This window comes from Polyodon spathula, chromosome 9 (assembly GCF_017654505.1).
Source record: "Polyodon spathula isolate WHYD16114869_AA chromosome 9, ASM1765450v1, whole genome shotgun sequence".
NCBI classification, from domain to species: domain Eukaryota; kingdom Metazoa; phylum Chordata; class Actinopteri; order Acipenseriformes; family Polyodontidae; genus Polyodon; species Polyodon spathula.
The window spans coordinates 16,501,306-16,520,872 of NC_054542.1; the positions used below are offsets into that span (position 1 = coordinate 16,501,306).

At 42.2% G+C, this 19,567-nt stretch overlaps 1 protein-coding gene across 6 annotated transcripts in view; it reads left to right on the plus strand.

The window, feature by feature from the left end:
• Window positions 1-19,567, plus strand: part of LOC121320437 (pyridoxal kinase-like) — a 166,738-nt gene that overhangs the window by 42,260 nt on the left and 104,911 nt on the right. For all 6 annotated transcript variants that reach the window (XR_005950842.1, XR_005950843.1, XR_005950844.1 and 3 more), the window contains exons 4-5: window positions 14,316-14,399; window positions 14,917-14,951. Coding sequence is in view for 2 of the 6 variants with exons in the window: in XM_041258768.1 (XP_041114702.1) it covers window positions 14,316-14,399; window positions 14,917-14,951 (119 nt within the window). In the remaining 4 variants the exon portion in view is untranslated. The remainder of the gene's footprint in view (window positions 1-14,315; window positions 14,400-14,916; window positions 14,952-19,567) is intronic.

Here is a 19,567-nt window from a genome sequence, read left to right on the forward strand (position 1 = left end):
AATATATATATATATAATATATATGATATATATTATATAATATATATCTATATATATTATATATAAAAGTTTTTCAATGTTTTTTATTTTTTTTTTTTATTTTTATTTTCGGTAGCTTTTTATTTTAAGATAAATGCAGCACATAAGTAGACAACACATTTTGTTTTTTTAAATGTATTTATTTTTACAATCCCTGCCATTGTCATGTCTTCAATTACTTTTTAACTTTGATTAAACATGTCAAATAAAATAAATGTGTAATAAGGGTACATGAAAAAAACAACAATATTTACTCCCTCTTTTCTTTTTATTTCATTCCACATAACAAAAACTAGGATTGCAACATAAAAGAAAAACTAAATATTGTTCACTGTACAAGAAATGTACTTTGTACACTGGGCCACTGTTGAAAAACGTGAGTGAGGCATTTTGGAATGATCTGTATGACAGACAGAAATGGACCCTGATTGACTCTCTTCCCAAATGTCAGATAGAGATCACTATTTGGCAGCTTATGTTGCTTACACATTCTAATCTGGACTCCTTTAAAGTGCTGGTGTTTTTTGACAGGAAGAATTAAATAGGGGACCAAGTATGTGTGCTTGTCTTCCAAGTTTTGTTCTTATATATATAAAATGGGGTTGCGTTAAAAACTATGGCACTATTGGTCGTGTGTCGGTAAAAAGAGACAAAATGAGTCAAAATGTATTCAAATTTACTTCGGGTTTTCAAATTTTACTAATAGCTACCATTAAGTATGCAATGTTTATAGATACACGCACAAATATATGTGGTTTAATTACCGTTATATATCGAAAGTAAGCCATATTTTACTGTAAAGGTTATGTATTTAATCACATGCAGATCAATGTCATTTAAAACATTGTTTAAATGCTGGGGCACAGTAGAATTTAAATGTATGTTTATTTAATGAAATATGTCTGCTAAAACAGTATCTCATTTACAGTAACTCGTTATAGCGTCTACAATGTCACTGCAGCAACTTGGAGAACAACAAAGGCCTTCTAAAATTGAGTTACGATATTTATCGTTCTTATATGGCCCTTCAATTTTAAGATATCAGTAAACTAAAACTCTTTACGTTTAAAACTGCTTAATAGACTATCAAGCACTGGCAAAACCAGCTTTTTTTAATGCGATGCAGAACTAATTTATTTTAACATATTGTTTAGGGACTTTGTGACACCTGCACGGTGGATAGTAGGATCTACACATATCGACAGTAACAATCCAAAGCAAATTTGCACCATTGTTACAGATTTTCTAACAAGTCTGGCATAAACAAATTTGACTGCTACTTAATTAACCCATTATAAAAAACAAATAAAAAAAATAACACAAAACTGCTTAACCTACAGGTACCGCAGTAGCAGGCACAGTTTACACAGTTTCTCATTGCATCATAAATTCCAGATTTCCTAAATCCATTGATGGAAATGTCCAGTCTGCTTTTAATTTTTTTAAGCAAATTGGATTCATCACTCACTGCCATTCTCATATTCACTTTGACATCTGACACATTCTGCGCACTTCTGTGTTGCATACCACCAGTCTGTCAGAGGGCGGGATCGCACACTGTATGCCACACTCTGATTGGTGGAAGTATTATTGGCGATCCAATCCAAACCGCCAATAAAGCCAAAAGAAATTCCACTGCAAAATGTCCCATTATGGTATGTCAAAGAAAATATCAAAGGAAGGTTGAGGTTAAAGGAAGGCTTTCACTTAAAACCGGACATTAGGGTGTCCGGGTTTGTTAATTCCTGCCACCCGGACACAGATGCCAACTCCAGGACTGTCCAGGTCAAACCCGGACAGGTGGCAACCCAAGTCCCACACAGACAGAGCCATCTTTCCACTCGTCCAGATTCTGGCAGGGTGGTAAATTGTTGCAAGGCAAAAAACATTGTGATATGTATTTCTCATTTCTATATGAAATAAGTAATGTGGTAATTATTCTGTATATCTGACCACATTAATATTTCATATTTCTTTTTTTTTTTTTTTTTTATATGTTAATACATTAGCTGAATTCAAAAGCTCCTAACAGAAATCCTAAAACTATTTTAATTGTACTTTCTGGATCTAGTCAAAGTTCTTAATATAAACACTAAAAATACAATTTCATGTGTAATTCAGGGCTTATTAAAAGTATTTGACCAGTGCATTCACAGATGGAAATGAATGAAAATGGTTGTAAAATTGTTTATATAAATTGATTCATTCAAATTAATCTTTACAGTATCAAATTTTTATCACATATTTGACAAACAAAGTTATACCATTTCAGAAATAAAAAAAGGTTCCCTTTCAAGTACAAAACGTAAGCCTTGCCGTATGGGTATCTTAGTGTGTTTTAATTTAACTTTAAAATTGCTGCTTTTGTATTATAATGTGTGTACTGTTATTTAAATCTGTTATTGAAATGGTCTGATTGTGGCAGTTGTATGTGTGACATGCTATACTAATGTTTTGGGTTTTGTTCTTTTTATCTGCTATGTACTTTACAGTGCTTTGCAATACTTTTTTTATAAAAAGCAGTATATAAATGCAATAAATAAATAAGTTTACCTCCCAAGAGGTATTTTGTATTCAAAAGCTGCTCAGTGAGAACTGCGCTCAGAGATTTCATCGCCATTTTTCCTTTCAAAACTGACCTGATCAGAGTCTTGTTCAGATAAGAACGTTGTTGCTTCTATCTGTATATATTTTGCATTTAATGTCGATGTAATAGTTTTTATTAATTACGTGCACTGTGTGCACTACAGCCTGTTGCTTTTGCATCCCTCTGCGACCTTGTTCCCTACGTGAAGCCAGCAGTCGTTCCTTCCCAGGTATCCATCAACGTAAGCCAGCTGACTTTGTGTTCTCCCGGCAGGCTGCATTGCTCCGTCTGCAGCTTATTTAAATTCTCGTTTTTGCTTTTTAGCACCTCACCAGACGTTTCATATTATTTCTGTAATTGTTTAATTACTGTTTTTAGTTGAGAGTTTTTTCTCTTTGTGTGTGTTGTGTTTTTTACAGATTACGCGCAGGCCTGTCTGTAATGTAGTGCTCAGCACACATGCAGCAAGAGCAGCTGCTGGGCTCAACAGCACTGTGCAGAACCGAGATAGACAAACCGCTTTGGTTGTTGCTTTACGAAATTTCAACCATGCTATCTTGATGCCGTTTTGGTGACAGCTTTTTAGCATCACCATTACGAAGGCTGTTTGTCCATTCTAACAAACAGGCTCTCCTCAGTCTTGTGTGTGCTACTGATTGAGTGGTGTAACCAGTGGCTTTTACAGGTGGGCATTCCTGTACGTTGCCACCCCCGTTGACTTTGAATGGTGGACCCGTGCAGAACGGTACCGAGGTCACCGACCTGCTCCACTGCCTGCCCGGTACTGAGCAGGGACTGAGGTTACCGCACCGTTCCCGTCCCTGGCCCCGACCGTGCCCATACTGACCCAGTGCTAAATTCACAGAACCGACCCTGTACTGTACCCGTACCAGCCTGGTGCTAAAGTCACTGAACAGGTACCAAACTGAACCTGTTCCAACCCGGTACCATAGCTGTAAGGACCCGATGCTAAAGTCAGCGAGCCAGAACCAAACTGACCAGGTACCGACCCGGTTCCAGTCCGCTACCGACTGGTGCTTGGGTCACCAGTCCGGTACCAAACCAATCCCATTTGGGACCCAGTCAATATCTATACGCACATTGTGGCAGCACCTGAACAACTGTACCTGTACACTGCATTATCTTTTTTACTCATGAAACCTCCATTTGAGCCTCTGTATTCTTGTAATTTTGTATCGCTCAAATCGGCTTTCATGTTCGCTGTCACCTCCGGAAACCGGGTGAGTGAGATGCAGTCATGCTCATTAGTGAAAGCCTGCTTCATTTTTACAGAGGCCAGTACAAAGGCCATGCTCCGTACTAATCCTGCCGAAGACTATCTCAGCATTTCATGTCAACCAGTCTGTGGAATTGGAGGCTTTATATCCACCTCTTTTCCAGTCTGACAGAGTGACAGCTTCATGCGCTCTGTCCAGTGTGGGTCATGGCGTACTACGTTAACAGGAGGGAAAGGCAGTCCAAACAATTTTTTGTCCGCTATAGTTCGAAGTCGCATGGTCAAGCCTTGTCTAAGCAGCGGCTGTCCAAGTGGATAGCAGACACAGTCAGGACTGACTAGGGATGGGTCGGTATACCGTTTTTTTGGTTTACCACAGTTTAGGTACATTGCTTATATTCTAAACCGCAATTATCATAATTTGTTTATACAATGCTTAACGCATTTTTCAACTGCAAACATGCTTCTTCTAAATCAAGTGATGGTACTTGCAACCTTAGCAATGTGTCTGAGGAAGATATTTTTGTGAACTGATACTGTGTCTTGATTATGTTTTTTTTCAATTGCTGCTTTCCCTTTCAGTCTCAATGTCAACCATTACGAGTTGGGAAATGACCATCATGTCACATGACCTGAGCACATATTTAAGAAGCTGCTTGATAGGCCCAGTGTGACCACGTCTAAAACAACATGCTACGTCACACAGCAACCTTTGCCATTTGATTCATCACTCCAACCTGAGTAGACATGTCTTCACTTGCTCCATTTTCATGAGAATCTCTTTCTCTTCGGAGACTGTTTTTGGTAAAAAAAAAAAAAAAAAAAAAAAAAAAGTACATCGCCATTCCTCCTCGGAACCCAGCCTGCCCCTTTCCTTGGATGCTACGGTAGTTCTTTTTTAGCCTCAATCACTGTGTGTTTTTTGGCGGCTGAGAAGTGGCGGCTGCTGTTTACAGCCTCATCCATTTTGGATTTTGTCCTCCACAAATTGTTTTGTGTCTCTGGTTTCTGGTTCGACTGGTGTACATAGCACCCTCGGTGCCCCGTACTCCGTGCCCCATGCACTCATCTGGATTAACCTGGCGTATAGCTTCTCCGTGCATAGCCTCGGTACAGATAACACTCCCGTGCATCCACGTGCACTTCCTCAGTATCTCTGTGCCTGGTACACCTCAGTACTTAGCACTCCCGTGCATAGCACCAGTGTCTTACCCTGTGCTTGGTATGTCATTCCACGATTGTGTGAGATGTGGGGCCAGCCTCCCCCAGAGGACGACCATAATTTGTGCGTCCAGTGCCTGGGTGCTGATGTCTGCGCCAGTTTTTAAGAGGTCCAGGGCTAAGAGGGCAGACCATGCTGAAGCTCGTTCCACCTCCTCTGGCTCTCCGCGGTCTTGCTGACACTCCGAGGAGCCCCTTGCATGTGCAGTGCTCGGTTTGTGTCTCACTCTCCAGAGCACCAGACCAAGAAAGCAAAGAAGCGCAGGCACTCACCTAATGCAAATGTGTCAGCCTTATGGGCACAAATGACACAGCTAGCAAGCATGGTTGCAAATCAGTAGTTGTTATTGGAGTGTCTTGTCAATTTTATAGCTTCCCCTGCACCGACTCCAGATTTTAGGGTCCTGGAGACCCCCTAGCCCTAGCACTGGTCCCTGCTTTCCTGCAGTCTCAGCTGATTGAGGAGGAGCAGGATGATGTGGTGTCCTTGGCCGCCTTGATGGAGGAAGACGAATTCGAAGGGGGAACGGAGGATCCCTTCTGTTTAGAGGGCTCCCCCGTCTGATACTTATACAGATGCCCGGGTCCAGATCCCTTGGACTGAGGAGATCCAGGTCCGCCGACCAGTTTTTGAAACCTCGGTGTTGTCTACACAGTGCTGTAAGCCCCTCTCGGATTTTGTGGAGGAGTTGCAGTCTTTGTGGGGCAGCCCAGCATCCGTGTCCACTAGCACCAGATGGGTGGAGGCATTGTATGCCCTCCAGGGCGGAAGAAGCTGGGGCTCCAGCATTTCCCGCCTGTTGATTCCGTGGTGGTTGCCTTAATGCAGACACAGACTATTTCAATACTGTCCTGTGACATCTCCTGCCCAAATAAACAGTGTAGGATCACTGACACACACTTAAAAAGGGTATACAGCGTGGGGGCACTGGCAGCAAGACTAGCAAACACTGCTGGTCTACTAACTGTGTACCAATAGCAGCTGCTGCAGGACCTGTCTGTCCAGCCTTTTCCTCATGTTATTAATGAGTTGAAGCTGGTGAGTGACCAGCTGCTCTGCATAGCTTGGGACAGTGGCCAAGCTATCTGATGTAACCTGGGAGCCCTTGTGGTTGCACGACGCCAGCTTTGGCTTTCCCAAGCCAGGGTACCGGACGCGGACAAAGCGTCCCTGCTCAACGCGCCCATCTCCCCCGGCTACACCTTCGGGCCAGCTGTGGAAGAGATGCTGCAGCGGTCTCACCGCACGAGGGAGTCATCAAAGCAGCTCACAGAGCTGCTTCCACGACCCACTCATACCCAGCAACTGGGGCAACAATGATGGAGACCCAGAGCTGCTGCTCCACAGACCACTGTGTGCACTGTCCCGGTGGCTTCTCCACCTGGGCCAAGCTGGCAGTACCCCCACAATCGACCCTCGGCAGCTGCGGGCAGTGCCCCCAGCAGCCCCCTCAAAAGAGGCAGCGCCAGCCGAACACAGTCCAGCAGGCTCAACAAAAGCAGTAGCAACCCTGACGGGCTCCAGCCTCGGGCCCTGCACCCGTTCAGCCAGCACCACCTTCAGGCATGGAGGCAATGCACCACCGATGCGTGGGTGCTTGCAACTGTCCACTCTGGCTACTCACTCCAGTTTCGAGCCGGACCCCCTCCTTTCCTGGGGTCATGAACACTTTGGCATCTTTGGCATCTTACCCGGCTGGAGCTTGCTTCCCTGTCTCCTCCATATGCGTCTGTTGCAGGCATTGCTCAATGTCTGAGTAGTTCACCCAGCTCGAGACAGACACTGCCAGCTGACGGTGTCTCGGTCATGCTGACGAGCCCTGAGCTGGTGGAAGAATCCTCGCCTCCTCAGCGAGGGAGTAACTATAGGTTGGGGGGTGGTTTGGAATGGAAGGGGGACCCGTGGGGTCTGGATTAGCAGGTGGCCGTCCGCCCACATCAATGCTCTGGAACTCAGGGCAGTGCACCTGGCCCTGCACCATTTTCAATCAGTGCTGCAAGGCAGGCATGTACTAGTGTACATGGACAGTACCACTGTCGTGGCATATGTCAATCGCCGGGGGGGGGGCTACGGTTCTTCAGGGGTTGCACCAAGCGGCTTTCCAGTTGCTCACCTGGGCACAACCGGGTGAGAGGAGTCCACACATTGCCCTCTGTGGTTCTTGATTCAGAGATGCATTGGCCCTCTGGGAATCGATGCCCTAGCCCACAGCTGGCCTCAGGGCTTGCTGTATGCGTTCCTCCCTCTAGCGCTGATCCCGTCCTACTTGGAGAAAATACGGAACGAGGGCGCGAGGGTCCTCCTGTTTGCGCCGTACTGGCTCAGTAGGATATGGTTTGCTGCTCTGAGCCAGCTCATACCTGGCTGCTAAATCTGTGTGCCATGTCAAAATTGACTCTGTCTCCCGGAGCTCATTTTTTGGCAGTGCAGTTTTTAAAAGGGGCTAGGCGGCTCCACCCTCCCCGTAGACCAATGGTTCCTTCCTGACGTCTGGACTTAGTTCTAGAGATACTTACGAAGGCTCCCTTCGAGCCTCTGTGTTCAGTGGACCCCAGATACTTGTCTTTTTAAGACAGCCTTTCTCCTGGCTGTCACGTCAGCCAAACATATCAGCGAGTTACAGGACCTTTCCATAGAGGGTACCTGTTTGCGCTCTGCCAGCAGCGGGGATAACGCTACTTTATGCACGAACCTGGTTTTCCTGCCTAAGATTGTTAGGCGTTCTTCTCTGAAGCAGATCGGAGACTTCATACACTCTGCCCTGTCAGGGCGCCAAGGTGTTACATTGATTGGTCTCAACCCAGTTATTGGTGTGTTATGGGTCGCATACACAAGGTCGGCACTTACCAAGCAGTATTTGTCACATTGGATATTGGTCGATCCGGCTGGCTTATGAGCTGGCTAACCTACCCTCTCCAAGTGATGTGACAGCTCACTCCAGTAGAGGGACTATGATGTCTTGGGCAGTTTCATGGGGCATCCCTACTTGACTTATATAACACTGTGGCATGGACCACACCGCATACGTTTATAAGGTTTTACTGACTCAATGTGGCTACTTCAGCAGCGCCTTCTGTGGGGTCCAGAGTCCTGGATGCAGCGTGCCCTCTTGCGCAGCAGCTTTCCAGTTAGGCTCACGTCAGGGCAAGGCTTGTGGCTGCTTTCACTCACTGCGACAGCTTGGGTATACATTTCCCAACTCGTAATGGTTGACATATTACTACTGTAAATTCCAGTAGGAACAGTGTAGACCAGTAAGTAAAATCTAGTTATACATCCTTGTGGGAGGGTAGTGGGTGGAGCTTTTGGGAAGGACCAGAAATGACAGCACACAGGAGCCGGAAATGGAGTTTAGTCCTTAGAGCCCTGTACCATCAATGGTATCAGGGCATGGTTTTATTTTACAAAAATAATAAAAATAGAACAGTCCAGTATTGCAAAAAATAAACAAGAAAACCACCTGGAATACCAGCAATGGTAAACTCAGGTTTGAAATAAGAGTAAACAAAAAATGTCACGGTTACAAAATAAACAACAACAAAGGAAGCACTGGGTTTCTTTGTGGTACTGCGGTGGGTTTCCTCTCACCGCTTCTTAGCTCCCTTCCACAGATTAATGGCCAGTCCTAGGTTCCTCACTCCGGTAATCCAACACAGTCCAAGGTTTTCAAGCTTCTGTGAATAACAGCAGTGAATAAAAGCAACACAACAAGCACAGCATGTGTTTTCAGTTCAGCCCAGGGAGACCGAATGGCAAAACCATACTGCTTAAATACTGCTAAGTCCCACCCCTGCAATCAGCACGCTGCCCCACGTCAGCCAATCAACGAGAACAGCACAGCTGATTGCAATGATGAGACCCGACGGCTGCATGGTTCTACCTTGGGCGAAGATGGCCGCCTGACCCGGAAATTCCTGCATGGTCAGAGTTCAGAAGGGGGGTTCATCATATCATTCCGTGCATGAAAATAACAGAATTGGAATATACAGGGGGGAGTCTTAAACCATTCTCTGTGTCTTCTCGATTTCTGGTCTCCAACTCCCCCACTGACAAAGAATGTTTTTAGAAACTAACTTCTGGACAAGAGTTTTATCTCTACTTATCTCTGAATGAGTCATTTCGGCGCCAGTAGTATTTTACTGAGGGCAACTTCCAGATAATTCTGAGTACCTTGACACTAAGAACAGAAACAGTCCTTGTCATAAATCCAGCCGACAAGGGGCCATGTCGGTACGAGAACAACCAATGAAAGACATTTCACGTGGACTCAGGCACTGCCCAAAATAACCTGACTAGCCAATCACAGGGTTGAAGAGAGAATCACAAAACCCACTGACTTTCAAGATGTGAGTGGAGGTTTCCAGAGCTTCTGCTGTGTGAGCGAGCTTCTGCTGCTGCTCCCCAGACATGTGTGCTGACTGCAAAGGAAGTGTGCACAAGTAGTGTCCTCTCGCTAGAGTTGTCTTGAAGTTTGGAGGGACGAAATGGATGCTACACTGCTGTCAAAAAAGTTGCAGAACATGGGAGCATATGTGCTCGAATTCACAGAAGGCAAGGAAGAACCAATGTTCTGAATAATGGCTAGAATCATCTTCTGAGGAAGGACCCTGCCATCTGTCCTACGAGAGACTGGATCAGTGATGGGATACTGCATTAATCAGAAAGCGGGTCTCCACGTATCTGCACGAAACAAACTGATGCAAAGCCGAACAGAAGAATTGCCACAAGAACACTTTTACAAACAACTATATAACTTTTCAATTGCAATGCATTAGCTGTACTGAGTTACGTCTGATCAACCGAACTATTCCCAGTGGGAAAACTGCCAACAAAGATAATGTTGCAAGCCTTAGAGATCAACAAGCTAATCTTCATTTGAAAAGGAACTATTGGTTATTGCGAGCCTACGCAATACAGTGCGTACGGCAAAGTACCACCTACATTGGAGCTGCAGTATTCATCGACACAGATTGACGTCTGTATATGAAATCGATAAGTATTCAACATGTCTAATATTACGTACTTTATGACTCGAGAAAGTAGCTGAAGCAAATGCTATCAATTTAAGTGGAAACTGTTCTAGAAATAGAATATAACTTCCTGTTTTAGAGTGTGTAAGAAATGTATTATGTTTGTTTGAAATGTGCAACTCAAAAGGAGTTGCCTCGTAAATGCAGCGAATTTCATCATTGCCCCATTTGAGTTAATTTGAATATATAATCAACTGAGGTTGATAACATATTATTAGTTTGATAAATCACGTCTAAACTAAATTAACATGGTAAAACTAATTTGCTAAATTAGGTACTGGAATGTTGGATTCCCTTTTAAATATCAAATAAATAAGTTGAATTAATTCTTGTACATATTGACATGATCGATTACAATGAGAAACAGGTATTGAAAATACTAATGCAAAGTAGACACTGTGTGTGATAAGACATATATATTCAATATTAGTATATTAACCATGTATGCTAATGATGTTATGGTTGTTGTAATCGTTTGACTGTGGAATCGATGAACTGCATATTACTATTCACGCATATCTCTAACCAATAGCCTTTCCTTTCCGTAATATTAGATTAGTTGTGCACTCCTTTTTCCCTTAAATAAACAATTGTTTTGTATTTCTGACACGTTGCGTGGATGTCAGTTGTTGTCAAGGGGATCCGAGTTCTACATGATCTCACCAAACTATTATGGTATGTCTCAGTTATTAACATTTGGACGTTGTTAAACAGTGCCCTAGAGAATAATTTATATATAAATAAATTGTATACCAAAGTCACTACAATCCTGAAATTGAAGAAGGAATCTATGAAAAAGACCTAGGAGTTTATGTTAACTCAGAAAAGTCTTCATCTAGACAATGTCGGGAAGCTATAAAAAAGGCCAGCAAGGTGCTCATATATATTGTGAAAAGTATTGAATTTAAATCAAGGGAAGTAATGTTAAAACTTTACAATTCATTAGAAAGACCTAATCTAGAATATTATGTTCAGTTCTGGTCACCTCGCTACAAAAAGGATATTGCTGCTCTAGAAAGAGTGCAAAGAAGAGCGACCAGAATTATCCCGGGTTTAAAAGGCATGTCATATGCTGCGATCTGATTCAAGGTTTCAAAATTATAAAAGGTATTGACAATGTCGACCCAAGGGACTATTTATACCTTAAAAAAGAAACAAGAATCGTTATAAATGGAGATTAGATAAAGGGGTATTCAGAACAGAAAATAGAAGGCAATTTTTTACACAGAGAATTGTGGGAGTCTGGAACCAACTCCCCAGTAATGTTGTTGAAGCTGACACCCTGGGATCCTTCAAGAAGCTGCTTGATGAGATTCTGGGATCAATAAGCTACTAACAACCAAATGAGCAAGATAGGCCAAATGGCCTCCTCTTGTTTGTAAATTTTCTTATGTTCTTAAAACATACAATACAAAATTATGTAATTTTCACATATATACAGTGCCTTGCAAAAGTATTCAGACCCTCTCACAATTTTCACATTTTGTTCCTTTAAAGCTTACAGTCATGACACTTTGAAGTAGGAGTTAATATGTGTTATATACACAACCTACTCCACACATTCAAAGCAAAAACAAAAAGAAGTAAGTAGATAATTAATATGAAATAAAAATGGAGAAGTCATGATCACATAAGTATTCAAACCCTTTGCTGTGGCAAACCTAAATTAATTCAGGTGCACAAAATGACCTTAACAAGCCACACAATTAGTTGAATGGCCTCTGTGTGTGTGCAATATTAGTGGTTCTCATGATTTCAGAATAAAAACACCTGTCTCTGTGAGGTTCCTTGGTCAGGTTATGAATTTCAAGCAAAGACTCAACCCAGTAAGACCAAGGAGCTTTCAAAGCAAGTCAGGGATAAAGTCATTGAAAAGCACAGATCAGGAGAAGGCTGAGACACCAAGACCCTGCCTAAATCAGGCCGTCCCTTCAAACTGGATGACCGAGCAAGAAGGAGACTGATCAGAGAGGCTACCAAGAGGCATATGACAACTTTGCAAGAGCTACAGGCTTTTATGGCCAAGACTGGTCAAACTAAAATTGAACTTTTTAGCCAAATGGAAAGTGTTATGTTTGGCGCAAACCCAACACAGTGCATCACCCAAAGAACACCATCCCTTCTGTGAAACATGGTGGTGGCAGCATCATGTTATGCAAGTGTTTCTCATCGGCAGGGACTGGAACATTTGTCAGGATAGAAGGGAAAATGCATGGAGCAAAGTACAGAGAAGTCCTTGAGGAAAATCTGCTGCCCTCTGCAAGAAAGCTGAAACTCGGATGGAAGTTCACCTTTCAGCATGACAATGACCCAAAGCTCACAGCCAAAGCTACACTGGAGTGGCTAAGGAACAAAAAGGTAAATGTCCTTCAGTGGCCCAGTCAGAGCCCCGACCTAAATCCAATTGAAAATTTGTGGTGGCATGACTTGAAGATTGCTGTCCATCAATGCTCCCCAAGGAACTTGACAGAGCTTGAACAGTTTTGTAAAGAAGAATGGTCAAATACTGCCAAATCTAGGTGTGCAAAGTTGGTAGAGACCTATCCCAACTCATAGCTGTAATTGCTGCCAAAGGTGCTTCACCAAGTATTAACTCAGGAAGGTGGAGACTTATCCAATTATGATCTTTCAGTTTTGTTTTTTTATATAATTTTTTTAATATATTTTTTTCTCAATAAAACATTTTTTCCCCCCTTAACAGTGTGGAGTATGGTGTATAGATAAGTGGAAAAAAAATCATAATTTAAATGCGTGAAACTCTGAGGCACTGACACAACAAAATGTGAAAAAAGTTCAAGGTGGTGTAGACTTTCTATAGGCGCTGTGCGTGTGTGTGTGCATTATATATATACACACACTGTGTGTCCCTTTCATTCAGGCAATACAGCATATAGGGGATCAGGTGATGCTGCGTATACTACCCTGGCTTAGAAACCCTACCTGTCCAAACGGCTGACCGATGCTTAGGAAGCATTCAGCACCAGGCTTGGGCAAATATGGGTAGTGGGCACTTGAAAGGGAGTTGGGGAGACTGATGAAATGGGCTGAAGTGCATTTATTTGTTCCCAAAATTGCCACTGTCTGTTGTATCCTGCACAAACTCTTGTCAACAACAAAATTAGGTATTCAGGAATCAGTGGATGCCTGTGAGACACAACAGTAAGGTGACTGTGTGCAGTCTCATGAGGAAAAGAAAAGAAAAGCGGCACAGTCTTTCACAACAAGCCCAAAACAAGCGCAACCCATGTTAGAGTGGCTGTTTATGCAAATTACAACCAGCGACTCAAAAAACAGGCCCAATTCCGCTTATTATGACACTGACTCGAGTCATTACAGCTCTGCATAAGTTTACTCAGCCTTCTGACCAAGAGCTGTTTGCTACAGATCCCAGGGGTGGGGTCAGTCTGAATGTTGACAAAGCAATGGTTCTGGAGGGTGAGAATAAGTCATAGAGATGGACAACTATTGTGTTAACAGTAAAGCTGTGATAAACACTATTTTTTCATGTACACGTCTGGGTCAAGTGCAGGCCATTCAAAAGTCTGAGAACTTGTGTTTAACATTCAAAATGATTAATGGTATTGAGATAACTAATTAAAACTTTTAATTAGAACAGTGGTTTTGTGTTTTTACCCAGCAGCATGACCTGAATGCCTTAGATCCTGAAAAAAAGAATCGGATTGTAAACAGTTAAGTTTGTGTGAGCCATAACCGTGGTATATTAGTGTTTGTGGCACTGGTTCGGTAGTTTAATAGACACACCATTGCATATGTCGCACTGATGTATTAGGCGCTCCCCCCTTTTAAAGACCCCCCAAAAATATCTAGAAGATCAACTTATACATCGTTTTTATGGTAGGTGTAAGCAATCTCTTGGTATTTTTTATTCCCTCCCCACACTGCCAGGGTGGTGATGTCATTGATGCTACTACAACACCTACAAGTTGTTCTCTCAATGGGCTAGTTCTATTTGTGAACCCCCGTATCATATTTGATATGAAGTTGAATTTGCCATTATCCTGGCAAATTCTGTGTGTGATCTAAATATCTTTGCACTATGCAGTTAGTGCAACTATTTCCTGGCCGGCTTTGCTTCCTATTCATATTTTACCAGGTTGCTAATTATCCACCTTTGTGATCTTTATTTGATAATTATAATTTTTGTGTCTGGTACAGTATATTGTTCTCTTCTTTTTCTAGGTTACACAAGAGATACATCATTCCTAGAAATGGTTGTTGATATTGTCCAGGAGCTGAAGCGGCAAAACCCGAATCTTGTTTACGGTGAGCTCTCAGCAAGGCACTGTTGTACTGTAGCCATCTTTATATTTATAAGCAGTGGAGTAATCATTTTGACTTTTGAGTATGGGCAATTGGTATCAGGAAAATGTATTTTTTTGTTTCACATTCCTCTGAAAAAACGAATTAGTGCTAATCTGTAGTGTAGTTTAGTTTAATCACAATGAACACAAAAAAGTACTGCAGTAGCAAGATTACCCGTTATATGTATGCAAGTCTAGTGCATTGTACTGCATTGAAAGTTCCAAAATGGGTTAAAAGTATTACTTTTTCCTACAGTAATACCTTGTAGGAGATACTGTTCTGTCTCCTGTCCTGTAATTTACCTTATACAATCCAATAATGAGTAAATATTTCTAACTTTATTACACAAAATATCTATTCTTTGCAGATGATTTTAATACTTTTTGTATTTGTCAAAAGAGATGCTATTTCAAAAGTTTGAATATGAAGATTTAACCATCATAAATTGTAAACTAAATATGAATTCTTCCTGTTGCAGTTTGTGATCCAGTGTTGGGTGATCATGGCTCTATGGTAAGGGACTTTTCTTTCCAGTAACAACATTGGTCATATGTATTAGAGGTGTGCACAGACCAAGATTCAGAGGGAGAGCCTTGTTTTGTATTGAGTAATTAATTCAATTTATTCAATTTCATGAATACCTAACAACTTTAAACATCTTTATTTGAATTCCTCTGAAAATGTGAGTATCTTTCTGCACAGAACTACCATATAATGTATACCATAAGTGGTTCTAATATACCAACCATTGTTTTCAGCATGTTTTGTTTAGTAAATATATTATTTACTGCTATACACAAAAAAAATGAAAAGATATATTTTGCTGTGTGGCTCAAAACTAAAGCTTTGACTGCAACAGAAACACTATACCTGCAGTGCATGGCTGAGCCCACAAATGTGAGATGTCTGGAGTCTCCTAAGCAACTGTTCATTTGTGGACAGGTCAGACAGGAGTTGAATGTGGTTTAGTTTGAAGACAGATGTGACTTAATACCAAATGCACACTTGGGCAGTCTGTTCCTTTGTGTAATGGCTGACCAACTAACGTCAAGGCTTTCAATTGTCCTAACACCCAGGCTTCTTCCTTTTACTTAATAAAAATACCCACCAAAAGAAGGTCAGCAACAATGTGTTTTTTCAGCATTTAAAAGTTACAAAAGTTCCCTTATGACTTGTTTTTAGTTGCCACAGAAATCTGCAGTAAAATTTCCTAAAATCTGCAAACAGAAAAAAACTTCATATGTCCATATGTGCGGCAGTATTTCCCTTTCAAATATGAAAGGTTATTCCATTACTGATTGGGATATAAATATGAAATGTTATTCCATTACTGATTGAGATATACCTCTGTGTAGGCTGATTTATCGGAACACGTTTGTCAAAGCTGCTCAAAGTGCAGAAATGTACAGTACAGGTAGGATACATTACATCCAAATTGTTTCCACTGAAGAACTCTGTGATACGCATCAGGGAGGTCTTTTTTTGCATGTATGGATGGCAAATTTTGTCATCGTTTTCTAAAAAATCACAATTTGGTCCTATATCCGGATGCTGCTCCATAGCATGGCAGTGTTAAAAGCACAGCACGCACATACGTAGCCATTCAGAAAACATTTCTCCAGTCATCCAGGTGATTCTGTTTGCACAGTAAACCACAGGCAGGTGGTGAACTCCTCTAAAACAACGTGGGGTTTTTGATTCGCCAGTCACTAGCAGGTCATATTTTTCACTGCCATCCATATTACAGCAAAGCAGGACTCAAATTCTTTCCTTTACTCTTTCCAGCCATGCTTGCTATTGCAGCCAGTGCTGTTTTTTCAAACCATAAACCTGACACGGCGTTCAGGGATTAAATAGCCAAGATACAGTACAGAGGTGCAAACAGCTGATTGATCGATCTGTCAAGCTTTTACTGCAGTAAATGCTGCCTTTTTTATTGAAGTCTATGTGAATGGCAAGGTAACGAGGTGAAATCAGCTGATTGGTGGATTAGTATGAGCGATTACTACAGCAGTGCATATGTTATTTAAATCTATGTGAATGGCACATGCCAAGATCCAAACAGCTAAGTTAGCCTGAAATATACGGCATGCTTAACACCGTATAAACAGTGCGTTTGTTATTAAAATCAATGAAAATGGCAATTGCTATTTGCCCGATATAAGCGACTGCCCACAATAATCCTGGACGGTGTAAGTGGTGGATACTGTACTAACATATTTCAACAAGTCTCTATCAGTCTTTTGGGATGTTTTGTGATACAACCTGCTCTTCGTACTTTTGGGATTTCTCTAGCTGTTGTACTTGAACAGACATCCTCTTCTCTGTTGATCTCTCATCTCATATCTGGCTTGAACGATTTATCTTGGTCCACTTCTTCAGTTGCTTTCCATTTAGTTGCTGAGCTAGGTGTTCAATTCTCTTGTGTTTTTAGTATCTCATAGATTACACCATTAACCTAAACAAGATATGACCGTGGATAGACTTGGGATTTGACTTAAAGAGTAAGTAGCAGGGTTAAAAAAAAAAAGTATCGTTACACATCCCCACATGTTGCTACAACTGCTTATATAACGTACCTGTATGTTTTCAGCGTACTGATGACAATAACAAATTTAGTGAAAGCCTACTTTGGAGATTTACAATTTAGTTTTTCAGCTTCAGAATTCAGCACTACATGGTAATGCCTAGAAGTTGGAATAATGGCAGGATGTACCATTTCTCCACTGGCTTTTACCATGGCAATGGAAGTAATTATTAGGGGATCAAAATGGGTAGTGGGAGGAGAACGCTTGGTTTCTGGAATGCGACTGTCACAAATTCGAGCATATATGGATGACATGACAACTATGACTACAACAGCAGCCTGCACTAATTGGTTATTGGGCAAATTAAGCAATAACATTCAATGGGCATGAATGCAATTCAGGCCCACGAAATCAAGGAGCATCTCTATAATTAAAGGTAAAGTAGTAGTTAAAAGATTCTACATTAATGGTGAGGCAATACCAACAGTGTCCGAGAAGCCAGTGAAATGTCTTGGAAGATGGTACGACGGGGATCTAAAGGACACAGGTCGTGTAGGAGAAGTTAGACAACGAGCAGTGGAAGGGTTGAAGAGCATAGACAGCAGTGCTTTACCAGGCAAACTGAAAATCTGGTGCTTTCAGTTTGGTCTACTGCCCAGACTGCTGTGGCCACTGACTGTGTACAAGGTTTCCTTGACAACAGTTAAGAAGCTGGAAGCTTTAATCAGTTCATACGTCAGGAAATGGTTGGGAGTTCCACGCTGCCTCAGCAGAGTGGGACTTTACGGTAAAGGAATGCTGCAACTACCAGTCTCTGCTCTAACCAAGGAGTTTAAGTGCGCCAAGGTCCGGCTTGAAATTACATTAGTAGATTCATATGACAGATGCGTAACGGAGGCAGCACCTGTGTTGAAAGCTGGAAGAAAGTGGGCAACAAAGCTGTGGAAGATGCTAAGGCTGCTGTTCAAATCTGTGATATTATGGAGCAAGTTCAGCATGGAAGAGGGGGTCTTGGTCTCAGTTCTGGTCCTCCTACGTGGCACACGGCAACCCCAACTCAACGGAGGAAGCTGGTAGTCAATGAGGTGCAAGCAGGATGAGAGGATGAGGTGTGTAAAGGCCGTTTCCCAGACCAAGCAGGGAGAATGGATGAGATGGGAGAGTGTGCAACCACCAAGAAAAGGTGTTAAAACCAAGCCTCACCCAAGACAACTGGAAGCTGCTAGAAACTGGAAAATGCTGGCAGATGTTGGTCAACTCCATATTTTTCCACCTGAGATTGCCACCACAAACCTTCGACCAGACATTATCTTGTGGTCTGGATCAGCACGCCATGTTCATATGGTAGAGTTAACAGTGCCATGGTAGGATGCTGTGGATGAGGCGTATGAGAGGAAGAAACTTTGGTATGCTCAACTAGCTGCTGAAGTGGAACAGCGAGGTTGGAGAGTCCGGGTTTACGTAATGGAGGTGGGTTGTCGAGGATTTGTGGCACACTCTACAACCCGGTTGATGATCAGAGATGTCGGGTTTAGTGGCCAAGAGTTGTGTTGCACAGTGAAGAACTTATCTGAAGCAGCAGAAAGAGCAGCAACGATGTGGTTGAGATGGAAAGATTCTGGATGGTGATCTCAAGCACAATAGGAAGAAAGCAACGCTGATTTATGGGTAAGTAAGCTGGGCTGAGTTGAGTGGGGGACGGAGGGGAATGATGTTGGGATGCCAGAGTCACTGTCAAGCCCTCTTGAGGTGTCGTGGGCTAGTCGACGAAACACAGAAGATGGAAGGTGCCCACTTGAAGACCCCAGAGATGTACCCTACTTAGCTCAATCTAGAAGGTTGTCATGCTGATGCAATGGGGAGACCGCACTGTGGTAGATCCCTGGAGCCAGTATTGCAGCCGTTGTGTGTACTCATGCGCTGGGGAGGCAGAATAAGCTGATTCCTGGAGCCAGCATTAGACTTCAGCCATCAACACCAGGCAGAAGGATATCTACATCATAAGATGGAAAGAAACGCATGGATGGAGATGCAGATGGATCACATTAGTTTACATTAGCACTGTTGGTGCTTATCTTGGTGAGAGCAGAGTTCAAATCAGCATGAAGTTTTAACATCTACTCTCATGTAATGGAAATAATTTTCTTTCATTGTTAACATCCTGACAACTTTTGACACAGTATCTACTCTAGTGCACTAGGGTTTGAGATCTGTCCTCTAAATCACTACAGGAAGAACAGATTGTTATTGCTGTGTTACCTGTTTGACAATGTTGACAATAATCCTTACACTAGTGCACTAGAGCAGACATTTTGAAATGAGCTTTGAAACATTAAAGTTTAAGGATAATAACAGTGAAAAGAAAATGAGTGGTACATTATTTAAACAGTTATAGCAACATGTGGGGACCTGTACCGCTGCATTTGTTGGAACCCTGTTATTTACTCTTAAACCCTTTGCGGTTCTACGTCGGATCAGGTCTGACATTATAATTTTACCTTTCCAGTCCGATGTTGGACCCTGTCCAACATCAACAAAAAGACGTCAAGCACAGGTCTGTAGTCGTTTTTTTCCGGAAAAAGCTGAGAAAACCTTTCAATA